Here is a 13,314-nt window from a genome sequence, read left to right as displayed (position 1 = left end):
CATGTCAGAGCCCGTTGCTGTGCCCCACCTCCAGATCCGTGGGCCATAAGGCTGCCAGCTGTGCAGGGTGAGCAGCTGGATGGAGTGGCACTGACAAGCTTTTCTGTCAAGTCTCCTTCTGGTGGCCTGTCTACCAGGCAGGCCTGGTAATTTACTGGGGGTGTAGCTCCCTGCTGTGTGTTCCAACAGGCTGATACTTCAGCTGTGTGTATCTAAATTGAAAACTGATTTTTAGGATATCATTCATACATGAAATATGCTGTCTCTGCAGGTTGTGATTAAGAAATGGTCGATCCCTTGTCCTCTACCTCTGAGTAGTGCCATAGAGACTTTACAGGTAAAGTCCTTGCTGGTTTGAAGTCCTAATTTTACTAGTAAACTGTAATGCTTTTTTTACATTAACACTTTCAGAATGGCTTACAATTTAAATTCCTTCTTTTATTAATCATCACAGAATCTGAAAAGTTTCATGTCTGTGGTTTGGGTTTATTTTTTCATTATGCCTTTTCTTTTCGTGTTTATGTTTTACAGGTTTCAAATTCTACTGGGGATTGTAAAGCAAAGCTCTTTCATCTTTCAAAAGAGGTAATCTCTATTAACAATACACAAACTTAAAGGGGGGTGGTGGTTTTTAAAAAATTGGGGTTTAAGCCTTACCCAGGGTAAGCTGTCCTTGTGTAAAACTTATTATGGGTTGCTGAAATATTTTCTGTACCTGCTGCCAAGTGTTATCCAGTCTCACTTTTTTTTTTTATATGAAGGCTGACTGTCCAAGTTAGCAATTATGAAAATATTTTGGAAATATGACCAAAGAAGAAAGTATAACAGATGAAGCAGTGGTCAGCCTCATCATGCAATCAGATCAAGCCAACTTAACATGCCCTCAGCTGGAAGTTGGTGCTATTTGGCTGTGTGCTCTTAGTTACTGGCAGGGTAGAGCAGGTTTCCTGACACTGCCTGGACCTAACCTTAGTTTTTCCTTACCTGAAGCTAATTCTTCAGGCCTGATGCAATCTTGTGCATCTCTTTGGATGCCAGCTCTGGTATTTGTTAATTAATGTGGCATTTAAATCATGTCACCACCCATCAAGGCTTGCAGGAGGGGAAGCATCATGTAGAACCCTGGTCTCTGTGGGGTGAAGAGGAAGGGAAAAAGGTAAATCTGGGATAGCCCTGTAGTGGGATTTAGGAGGGATGTGGCTGCATTTCTCTGAAAAAGCAAAATCCATCCCTACCCTCCCAAGAAAACGGTAAGGGGAAGGAAAAAAAAAAAAAAGCTTGGGCAATGCAAATGTGAGCCAAATGTTATCTGTAGATCAAAGAAGAAACATCTACCATGGGATCCTGGCCTTTTGTGCTTTGGAGAATCTTGTCACTCACCTCTACTTCTTTTTTAAAATTAGGTTTTATCAATAGAAAGTGGCATATCTTTTACCAGTACAGGCCTGATTATTTCAGCACAAAAGTGTTTGTTACAGTTCAGCTTATTCCACTTGGCAATTGCAGTAAGCTGTACAAGATCATTCATCTCTTTTATTACAAGTTTTTGGAATAATGCACCACTAATTGTGTGGTTGCACCTTTAATTACATAACTGTCTTAAAACTTCAGATGCCAAAGCATGTTATATTTCCTGTTAATATTTTCTGTTGTATTTTATGTTTTATCCAAATTTTTCTGAAGGAGTAATAAGAAAATAGTCAGGTCAGGGTTAAGGAATCAGTAATTTGACAGGTAGCCATGGATGTTAGAATTTGGAAAACTTCTTAGAGAATTTCACAAATGATACACTGGCTCTGGGACATATCCTGCTCTTTCTACATAAGTACTTGGCTTCAGTATAGTCAAAAAAGAATCTTCCAGTTTTTGGCTTATAGGCAGCATGACTTCTCCTGATGATGAAACTGAGCTATGTCCACTTGAACTTACATGACTTGAAAAGGTTGAATTTTTGTGGACTGATTTAGAGACACCATTTCTGTGTTGTGGAGATTTATATCAAAGCATTCATCTAGAAATATTTCTACTGACTTCCAACACTTGAACTGAATTTTGAGTTCATCCAGATATTTTTTGAACAAGCGGTAATAGCAAACAAATTAAAAGATGTTTTCTTTCTATTTTAGAGTGCTTATGCAATACCAACTATGGCCTTCTCTTTTCTGTGCCATACCTCAGTCTTGCCAATCTATTGTGAGCTCCAAAGGTAATGTATGACAACACATGCAATATTAAAATATAATTATAACCTTTTTTTGTAGTATTTTCCCTAAATTAATCCTGAGTAATTTTTATTTTTAAGTCAGTGCCATCAAACACTGCAAACTAAGGAGCTTTCATGCTTTTGGGAAATGTATAGTTTTAGTCTGTACTGGCTTTTTCTCTCTTACAGGAGAGAAAAGTAGTAAATATGGTTCCATCATCAATGTCAGTATATTGTCCTGCCCTGGACAATCAGGAGAAAAAAAAAGGTCATTTGCTAAGGTACTTCAATAGTTAATTTTTATGACTGTACCTGAATCTGCATTTGGCCACATCTGATCCAGTGAGGGTTTTTTGACAGAGATTCTGTTCCTGGCTCTGAATAGATATCATCCTGTGTAAATCCCAGTTTTCATTAAAAGAGACACTAAGATGTCTGAATTCCATACAAGATGGGGACAATGTTAATTGTCTGCTTGAAAAGTGCCCTTTTAATTACCAGATTAAAAATACTTTTAAACCCCCTAAATACCAGTGACAGCACAGACTGTCACTGAATACTGAATACTCAGTGGCCATCAATTGGGCTAGTACTTCCTTATCAAAGGCAAGGTACTATATAGATTGTGCTGTGTTTAATCATCCTCAATACAGATAAAGCAACACTAATTTCCTTTTTTTTTTCCATTTTAGTCCATCCAAAAGGAGAATGCAGAAGGTAACTGTCACAGGAATTGGTCTGAGTTTCCTAATTTACTTTCTGTCTGCTCTCTTTGGGTACCTGACATTTTATGGTAAGTGTATTCTTCAAGTAATCCTTAGAACAGGGGTTAACGATAAATGGTAAATGTTTTCTGCCTGGAATGTTTTAGGCACTGGTACACTTGAACCCTCAGATTTTAAAAATTCAAGAGGATAAGCTTTGAGTTGGGTTTTCCAGCACATGCTCCTGGTCTTACATGCAGTTCCTGAGCCAGAAGTGTGTCTGTTTGATACATGAACTGAACCAAGAAGTGCACATTTCTTAGAAATGTTGTTGACATAGTGCTTGATGAACTAAATGTACCTTTTTATTACCAATCAGAAGAGTGGGTGGGGTATCACACTTGCCCTGCAGAATTCTACAGGCATCTTTCATTTGCTGTAGAGTTCAGGTGACTCTGCGTTGTAGTACCAATTTTATTACTCTACATTTGGACTTCTAAATACTTCTGGGTACAGTTTTTTAGTAGAGTTTAAACATAGATGACTTCTTCTGTCTGGTATTCTTGTATGTCCCAAGTGCACAGAAAGGTATCAGACCCCTTATCTACATAGTGGCCTTTTTGTAAAGGTCCATCACAGCCTTGGCAGAAGTAGGTGAGTGTCTATTTCATAGAGCAATGGTAACACATCTGGTCTGATTGAATTGCCTCTACTTACTGATTCTGGAGTGCTTTCATACCAGTGCTGTCACATAAATGCATCACAGTCATCTATGAGGATCACTCTAATGTCTTCTGACACTAGATGATCACATGCTGATCTTTACTGATTGGAATTAATGAAAATTCTTACAGGAGACTGTTAGACAGTAAGATGAGAGTTCTGATTAGGATTTCCTCTCCTTTCAGAGTGTTTTAAAATTCTTCATTGTGGGGATGAGACTGTTTCTGACAAAGCACCAAGAATATTGATTTTCAGCATCTAATAATTCCAGATTTTTAGAGACTTTTGTACCTCTTACCCCCAAGTGTAAGCATATGTCTGAAAATATTCCCTAGATATTCAGAAACCTTGGAAAAATTATATGGGAAGTCTTGAAGGCCCTAATAGCATATTGGCCACTGTTGCTGTTTCCTCACTGTCTCTGTGAGGTTTGTTGGAAAATACACGTTTAAGTGCAACTCTGAGAGGTTCAGCAGGCAGTGCAGGGTAATTATCTGTCCAGATGAAATCTCAGTAAGAAAGGGGAAAAAAAAAAAGAGGAAAAAAGAGTAGTCCTGGAAGCCATCCCAGTTGCTGTTACCTTTACTGCCATGATTTCTTTGGGACAAGACCCTGTCTTGACCGTAGTCTTTCAGTCTGTTTCACTGGGAATGATTTTGGTTTTCTGCAGGATCGATTTCTTTTAGTAACTTTAATAAGACTCAGGAGCCTGAAATGCTGGAATCAAGAGTGGATGTCTGTAAGAGTTGTTTTGTTTGGTTGGTTTGGTTTTTTCCCCTTGCAAGCTTCTTCTCCTTTTCACTTTCTGGTTGTCTTGTTTAATTAACTTACTTCTTTAAACAGAGAAAGTCTGTTCCCTGTTCCTAAAACACCAGTCTGAGAAAATGTAAAACATTTTATTTTAAATTGAAAACAAAAGAGGAATTCCCTCTTTGAAATGAGGCATGTTTCATCTCTCTGTGGTTCAGATGGTTTCTTCTGTTTTCTGTGAATTTGAAACTTCACAGAGTGACTGGACTTTGAAAATTTCAGTCCATTCTGAAGTCCAAAAAAGCAGAGTTAAGATTTAAAAAAAAAAAAAATCAGGGTAGCAGCCCACTCTCAGTGCTCTGACTTTTGCTGTTAAATTTCCTCATCTTTTTTTTTTTATGCTGTCTCCTTCACATTTGTGTCTTTTCTTTAGGCATCTTTGGCTTCAGCAGATGCTCTGCCTGGACTGCCTCCTCAAGTTTCTCATTTCTCTGAAGATTTTGCATCCTAGTGTATCAGTTATGCCAGAGTGTGTCTGCATCCCCCAAGCAGATGGATCCATTTGAATGTCACCTTAATATGCCTTGCTAATTACCTTAGCTCTCCAGTGATTAACAAAGCAATTAATTTGTCTTGTTTTCAGACAAAGTGGACTCTGAATTGCTGCAAGGCTATTCCAGGTACCTGCCAAACGATACCATCATCATGACTGTGAGAGCAGCCATTCTGTTTGCTGTGCTCCTGACAGTCCCTCTAATCCATTTTCCAGTGAGTATTCCTGAGTGCTCTGGAGCTGGCAGTGAGCACTGGTCACTAATGCTTTGCAGACTGCAATTCTTGAGTCACATCTAGTCTTGTGTATCTTATTCACTTGTCAAGTGATTGATCAAAGACCACATATTTGCATATGTTCCATGAAAGCTCCAAAATAACAACTAACCACTAAGCTAATTTGTGCTCTTGAGACAGATTTCAGATTAAAAGTAGCCCACAGCATTGTTTTTAATTTAGAGAATTCAGAACTTCTAAAGTTTATTTTGATTTTTTTTTTTTTTAGTCTTAAATTGAGTTTTGCTGACTTGGTTTTTCCTTTCTACATGCACGCACCCACACACAAGCACACTAATACTTGAAACTCAATTTAATTGTAAATTAAAAACACATATAGACCTATTTCACCAAAAAAACCTCTGCTTTAGCTTATCAGTACTGTGGTAGAACTGAAAATTCATTCAGTTAGGACCAAAAAAAATGATACAGGCAAAACTCTGTCTATGGAAGCACTGTATAGATTATGAATCAATTGGCAACATGCTGACATTTGCTACCAAGCATGTTCAAAGAGACAAAGCACTATCCCCCAGGCCTTCTTTTGTCCCTCCAAAAAAGGGAGGGGCCAGTAATTTCTTAAGACTAATGGCCATGTGATAAATCTTGCTTTAATACAGTAATAAATTATACTCTACACTACAGAGAGACAAAGCATTAAACTATTGCTAAGCTTCTGGCATTTAGATTTTTAAAATGTTCTTTCACATCTGGAATGATGTAATTCTTAAGGTTATGAAATTGAGATAAGATCAAAAAATATGTTATGTATGTATTTACCCACACAATGTTTGTCTTTGTATTGTGTAGGCAAGGAAAGCTGTGTTGATGGTGTTTTTCTCTCATCTTCCTGGGTCATGGATTTGCCATATCCTTGTCACCTTAACACTGAATACAGTTGTTGTTCTGTTTGCAATGTACGTGCCTGACATTAAAAATGTATTTGGAGTAGTTGGTAAGTTCTTGTGGTGGTTGGTTTTCTTGGTTTTTATTTTAAATTCAAGAAATTCAGTATATGATTCTGCAATGGACTTCAGTCTTCTCTAAGCAAAATCTTCCTGTTTTTTAAAGGTTCAACCACATCAACATGTTTGCTTTTCGTATATCCTGGACTATTTTATCTTAAGCTTAACAGAGAGGACTTTATATCACCACAGAAACTAGGGGTATGTTTTCTTTTTTTCATGTGCACTAATAATATTTAAATAGGCTCATTTTAAATGCATTTTAATACAGAGTGGAGCACACAGTCCGAGGGGCAAAGCTCTTGTTTTCATTGCCGCTCACAAAATCTCTGAGCATTTTCTTTCATTCCTTACTGGTAGCTCTGGTCTTTCTGAAACTCCTTCACCAGAGATTTTTGGCAGGCATTGTGTCCGTGTGCTGGACCACTGATCTGAGTATGTGCTTTCCCCTATAGTTTTCAGATGTTGACTTTTAATCCAGTTTCTCCTCAGTTTTTACTCTGATGCTGTCTGGGCAGCTGGTACAAAGCTAAACTGCATTTAAGTGAAACAGTTTTTGTGCTTGTTTTCTATGCAAGACTTCTCAAAAACATCTTTTTTTTTTTTGTCCTCTTCCTTTTTTTTTTTCCTCCTCTTTGTGGTTTCTCTTTTGGTGTAGTAGGTTAAGTTCTGGGTTGGAATTTGTGCTTTTTGCACTGTAACTGTCTGTCTTCATTTTAACCACTGCTCAGCAGAGCAGCTTCATGTCAGTGGCCAAAATGCTGACAAACTGTTTATACAGTCTTTCTGCTATTCTTACGATTTATGGGGCTGCTCTTGTATTGACAAAACAGGGAATCTGGAAGAAAATCTAATAATGATGCCCTCTGACCATTTTAAGTCATGACTAGTTCCAGCAGATTTGGGGCCTTGTGATAAATCAGCAAGCTACTGTTTCTTGAACTGTGGTTTTATTCAAAAATGTAAAAAAATCCATTGTAATTTTAATTGTATTTTGAGTAAAATACAAATTCAGTTTCTCAATTTGTTTAAAGTTGTAAAGGGCAAATTATTTTTTGTGCAGCTGGATAGTGTGAGCAGGGAAACCAGACTGCTCCAAGAGTTTCCAGTGAAACTATCCCAGGCTTGGTTTAGTTTCCCCCTAAGCAGATATTTTGTGTTTGAAGACTGGGTAATTTGAAACATTACAGATTATTTTAAAAGACACAATTTGTACCTATTCTTATGGACTTTCCTAAGCCTTGGACATGTAAAATGCTTCTTTCAGCAAAATATTAATTTTTGTTTTTCTTTCTTCACAGGCTTGTGCCTTGGTTATTTTTGGCATTTGTGTTGGCCTTCTCAGTTTGGTTCTGATAATTTTCAATTGGGTTGATCAGTAACAGCTTACTGACACTGTCTGAACTGAGCTTCAGGAGCACAGCAAGAACCAGAGAGGTGCCAACACTACTGTGAAACACTGACCAAAGCTGCCATGGAAGAAGTAATGCTCTTTTCAGCTACATTAGTGATGGTCCTTCTTTAATCTTGAGTCACTCTCTTCAGTTATTGGACAATTTGTCTTTGCCATTCTAAAATATGAGTTTTCCATGATGTAATAATGACAGGTAAAAAGGTCTCGAGAATTTCTGCAATGCAAAAATGGTTTAGGGCACATGGTGAACAAAACAGACACTTGAAATAACTTGTCCTTTCAAGACAAGGTAAATAGACATTACATCAGTCTTTATGGGCATAATGTGATATCTGCACCTAGGATAATGCACATTGTCCTAATCCTTGAAAGACTTGTATTGCTTGAATAATTTCCAAAATTTCAACCAGTTCAGATTAAGAACTTGTTGATTCCAAGTGTTTAATTTATCCTAAGATGGATCTAGAGAGCAACTGCCTTAGCCCAGTTTAATGGGCAGATCATGATAATATTTTTTAATTTTTTTTTTGAAATACAGGTTTTCTGTGTCAGCACACTTGAATCATCCTGATGTAATTTTTAAATTAGCAGGCTTTGCCCATTAAGCATAATAGCATTTAGTAGCATTTCATTTTGTTTTTTCATTTTGCAGTTAATAATAGACATTTTTCAATTAATATCTGCTTTTGAATACTTCTCAAAGTACCTCAGTATTCCTCCAAGTGAAAGACTTTTCTCTTTTTCTCTCTAATTCCCATTTTTACAAATGTTTCAGGTTTGAACTAAAGTGTTTCTGTATTTTGTGTTCTGTTGTGTGTCAGAGAATATTTGGGCTTAAAAGATGAAAATCTGCCTCTGTTGAAGACAAAGGGAAATTTTACTTTTTTAGAACCCTAATTTTACCTCATATGTCTATAAACTTCCATGTTTTATAATCACCCCTTTTTTTAGCCCCCTGAATGTGAATGCAATTTTCAACACCAACTGGGCTTTGTTGGAAATGGAATTGGGTACCCACAAGAAAAGTTCCTCATTGTAGTAGATTGAAAGCAGTGGCTGAGACTATGGTGTCTTTTTAAGATTTGCTTCTATCAGGTGCAATCTGATGGCCTTAAAGTGGCCTTATCTCTTCAGAGACTTCATGCCCTGAGGAAGCAAAGGCTGACTGAATGTGCTTGGTCCTCTCTTGTCTAATGGGAAGGAACAGCAAATAGCAGAGGTGGAATCACCTTCTCTATTCCTGAGCTGACAAACTAGGGTTTCTCATGCCAACAGATCACTTGGCTCTCTCAGGGTCCAGACGATACTTTTCATTTTTAATGGCTGGCCTGGAGCCACCCAGGTGGTGCAGGTTAGTACTGCTTCAGAAATCCTTTTTTGCTTGGAAGTATCCTTCTACCTAGGAGTTTAATATAGAAATAGACACATACGGTGAGGCCAGGGAACTAACTCAGGAGTTCTGGTAGGATCCCAAAGAAAAAGATCCCTGGAAAAGGCTGAAGTTATTTTTATAAAGAAGTTTCTAGCAGAGGTTTCGTGACTCCAGGTGAGCCATGTAATAGTTTGGCAGTACCAGAAACAGCACATCCACTCTTGGCCAGGAGTCCCCAGCTCCTCCTGTGGCACTGGCAGTGGCTGCTGTCAGCATGTTGAACCAGCAGAAAACCAAGGTGACCACAAGTTGTGACGTTATCTGCCTAAAAAGTGAACTTGCCTTTATTCTTCCAATTCAAATTCCTGTTAACCAGGTGTAGCTGCCTTCCTGCCTGTGGCTGTCCTCTGATAACTGTGTCTCACAGGCTTTGTCACACTGCAGGGATTCAGATGCTCATGGAATCTCTGGCACTACTGTAGAGAACTAAAAATATACCTTGTGAAAGTGTACCTTGAATAAGCACTGACAGCTGTATATCAGGAAGTGATTTTCTGTCTGACTGAACCAAAACTCCTTTGGAAAACAGGAGACCTTACACTCAGGGATTTTTGGCAGACACTACAATTTAGGGAGTGTATTTATTATAAATTTTACAGAAGAACATCACTGCAGTCACTTTATTTTAAACTCTAACCAATAATGCTTAAGTCTGAATACTTAGATTATCTGTGAGGAGACAGAAACTTGGCAAAACTTTGCTAAGCTTTTTGCTCTTCCCGCCTTGCTCTGAAACAGCTGAGTCTTGCCCTGCACTGTAATGCTCTGTTGCCCTCAGGCAGTTTGGTTTGTGTGCATCATCTTGAAAATGTGACTGAGAAAATACTTGAAATACAGGGTTAATTTTACAGTGGATTCCTGTAGTGCTGCAGAAGTCACTATAGTATTGTTTTTAATCCTTAGGTATTATCCTAACTAGCCTGACTATTGACTGACTATCCTGATAGGTAGACTTTGGAATGGTGCATTCCAGTGTATGAAGTTAATACTTGATGAGGATGAATGGGAGCAATTCACAGCTCTGCTGAGCTCTATTACTGTGCTTTGGCTGTGGTGCAGAGAGGAGAGCACAGGAGTTTACAGAATGCCTGTTACCTTTCATCTGAAAAAGAATTAGAAATGCTGCTACTTCTGAATTTCTGTGGTTCATAACTTAAAATATAGAGAAAGGGAGAGAGAGGGGCAGAAAAAATATTCTGTTCCCAAATTTAGAAGGTATGAGTGTTGTCCACAATGAAAAACCGGAATAATTTATCGTTCTCATCTCCCACGGCTGTGCTGTGCATTGTGTCTCAAGGGTTTTCCCACACCTGTGCACTTCCATGAAGTTTTTGAGCAGAAGAGGCCTCCAGTCTGGAACTCTCAGTTCACTCAAATGCTGACAAATATTTTCTTCATTATTCTTGCATATAGATATTTTTTTCTTCCAAATTTCCAGATTTATAAATTTCAGTGATTCTACTTTATTGCCTGTCATCAGCGTTTTCCAACCTTCTTCTCTGAAGACAGGAATGGATGAGGGGACCCCCACAGCATTTCTGAACTCACTTGGAAAGGTTCCCTTTCCCCAGTTGAGCAGGAAGAACAATGTGAGAGATGAAAATTAATTGGTTGCCTTTGATTTATTTTCTCTTTTTCTCCTATTTCCATTCCTTGTCCATTTGGAGGCTGCTCAAGTTTCAGCTGGGCTGTGGTAAGCTGGGTGTGAAGAGTGTTTTCTGTAACCAGTGTGGCAGGAAGGAGACTGCCAAACAACAGTGCTCAGACCCAGGATTATTGTAGAACTCCTTTCCTAGTTAGATTTAATTTAGCACTTTACCTGAAATTGTTGTTTTCAAGTTGATTTTGATGTTGAAACCATTCAGTGTAGCTGCTCTCCATACAAAGAAACCTTTGGACCTGTTTATTCTTACTGCCAGTGGGAGAGAATTTTCAGTATTATAAAAGGGCTGTGTAATTTCTCAGTTTGTGTTGGTGGTCTTGGTACTTGTGTGCTTCAGTAGTGTTCATCCAGCCACACTTCATGTGGAAATGGAATTCCCAAAAGAAATCAATAATGATCTGGATGTAAAAATTGCGCAGCTCATGTCAGACCTGTGTATTGTACAACAGATTTTCTGTTTTGAGTTCTCCTTGTCTCAGGTTCACTGTGGAACAGCCAAGGCATGTTCCAAAAAATGACCAGCAGAAAATAAAAAGCAGTTTACAATCTACACAAGTTGTGTGGGATCTCCACTCTGTTGTGCAGGTGATGTTTTGCATCACATCTTGAAATGTTCCCAACTGCCCCTCCCAGGCTGATCTGCTCCCAGTGATGGATTTTACTCTGGACTGTGCTCTCCAAAACACCAAGGTACAAAGAATGACTTTTCCAGTGAGAACTGCAGTTATTGTCCTCCCAGGTATTGGTTCCTGGACAGCAAACTCATCTCTTCCATGCTGATCTGGTCCCCTCTGTGAACACAAGCCAGCAGAATTTATCTCAGAGGCTGTGGCTGCACAGCTCCGTGCCAGCACTGCCTCTGGGGTGTGGGGAAAGGGTGAGCAGCTGGCCTGGCAGTGCTTAATGGGGTGAAAAACTGCTCATGGAGACCCCTTTGGGAAGGGCCTTCTTGTGCAGCAAGGTGAGGGTCAGTCATGGGGGACAGGCCATTTCCTTAGGGGGTAGCAGCAGAGGAACGATGGCTGGCCATGAGGGGCTCTGAAGCATGGATGTGCTTTTTGGCTGTAAATCACAGTGCTCTCCACTAGCTGTGTCCTGTGAGTGCAGCTCCAAGCACTTTGCAAGGTCTAAGGGAGTCCTGAGTATAAGCAAACATGGAAAAAACCCTCATTATTGTGCTGCTAGCTTGATTCCAGAGCTGTAGGAATACTCACACATGTGGACATAAATATCAGCAACTCTGTTTACTTAACAGTGTTAGCCCCAAGTGGAACTGGCACCAAGGAGCACAAATCCCAGCATTTTCACGTGCAGTGCAGAATTCTGCCGTGTGCTGCACTGGCTGTTTTGTTGCTGAGCATGTCCTGTACTCAGCCTTTCTCCTGCCCCCAGCATCTCTGCTCACACATCAGTGCTTTGTGCTGCAGCTATACGATGCCAGGCAGCTCCCGGCACCTGGTTTGAATTTAGAGCTCGTTTGCACATGATGTCACACTTTCATTGTCAGCCCAGCGGAGGTCAGGACAGTTCATCTTGGGAAGGTTTGCACTGAGCCTTCACATTGCTGCCATTAATGCCTTCCCCACTTGATTTACATTTCAGATTTCAGGCATCTGCGATGAACTGGGAGGTTGGTGGGGTGGCTGATCAGCCTGGGATGCAGGACTGCTTTTCTGGAGAAAGGCTGGAAATTCCTGCTCCATGCATCTGTAGCAAATCATGGATCTGGCCAAGGAGAGTTAACGAGCCCTGGAAGCTCGGGGCAGTTGTTCCAGTCTGTTGCCTTTCAGGAGCCCGTCTCACCTCTCCACAGACCAAAGTGAGACAACGTTCCTGGGAGCCCCTTCTTTCTGCTCTCCCAGGTAGCTCCACTTGATAGTGGGATTTACATGCAGGGATGGAGAAGAGATTTGGGATGTGGTTTTGATGGCACAGAACCTGTCGGGCTGGAGGTGAGGGCCTTGAAAATCTCAGGCCTTATTCTTGCCTCCAGTCACGCTTGGCTGTTTCACTGTGCTTTGGGCAGAAAGTGGGGCTTTAGTGTAGCATTTTCCCAGCTGGGTTTGTGCAGCTCGTGGCTGTGAATCTCCTGTAGGAAGGGGTTAAGAAGCCTCTGTTTTATAGCTTCCTACAGGTCTGGCACTGGGATGGCTCGGGGGACTCATGTTTAGTGTTTTGCTCCCGGTTTTGATGAACAACTTCCATCCTTGTTAAAGGGAAATATGAGTGAATGCATGGGGTTTATTCACTCCTCAGCTCACACTTCTACAGTCCACTATCTCAAATATGATAATCAATATTGATCCTTTGGGCCAAAGCAGTGAGGCAGAATCAGCTGCATGTTGATGGGTGCAGAGACAGCCTGAGCAGAAGCTGTGCTAAGGGGATCCCTGCTGACATGTGTGTGTGTGTGTTTGTGTGTGTGTGTGTGTGCATGTGGCACTGGAGCAAACTTCTGGAATAACACCAACCTCCTCCTCTTGGTCCATCTCAATTGCTGCTCACTGCGTGATCATAGGAGGCTCCTCACCCTGAGCTTTGGGTAGGGGTGCAGGGGAATTTCCACTGTTGCTCACTGACCAGGTGCTTACCGAGTCCTTCAGCACTTACAGTTCAGAGGTGCAGGGAGCTT

General features: G+C 40.2%; 1 protein-coding gene across 3 annotated transcripts in view; it reads left to right on the top strand.

Moving 5' to 3' along the window:
* The window catches only part of SLC38A6 (solute carrier family 38 member 6), a 38,174-nt gene extending 26,942 nt beyond the window's left edge, over positions 1-11,232 (top strand). For all 3 annotated transcript variants that reach the window (XM_042047662.1, XM_042047663.1, XM_042047664.1), the window contains exons 9-16: positions 272-337; positions 532-585; positions 2,127-2,206; positions 2,896-2,996; positions 5,024-5,148; positions 6,019-6,163; positions 6,280-6,374; positions 7,475-11,232. In XM_042047662.1, coding sequence (XP_041903596.1) covers positions 272-337; positions 532-585; positions 2,127-2,206; positions 2,896-2,996; positions 5,024-5,148; positions 6,019-6,163; positions 6,280-6,374; positions 7,475-7,555 — 747 coding nt within the window. In that variant the 3' untranslated portion in view covers positions 7,556-11,232. The remainder of the gene's footprint in view (positions 1-271; positions 338-531; positions 586-2,126; positions 2,207-2,895; positions 2,997-5,023; positions 5,149-6,018; positions 6,164-6,279; positions 6,375-7,474) is intronic.
* Positions 11,233-13,314: the final 2,082 nt, after the last annotated feature.

Source organism: Corvus kubaryi, unplaced genomic scaffold (genome assembly GCF_017639235.1).
Source record: "Corvus kubaryi isolate FWS band 111438036 unplaced genomic scaffold, C.kubaryi_AGA036_p1.0 66, whole genome shotgun sequence".
Lineage (NCBI taxonomy): Eukaryota > Metazoa > Chordata > Aves > Passeriformes > Corvidae > Corvus > Corvus kubaryi.
This window is presented reverse-complemented; position numbering and strand designations above follow the sequence as displayed.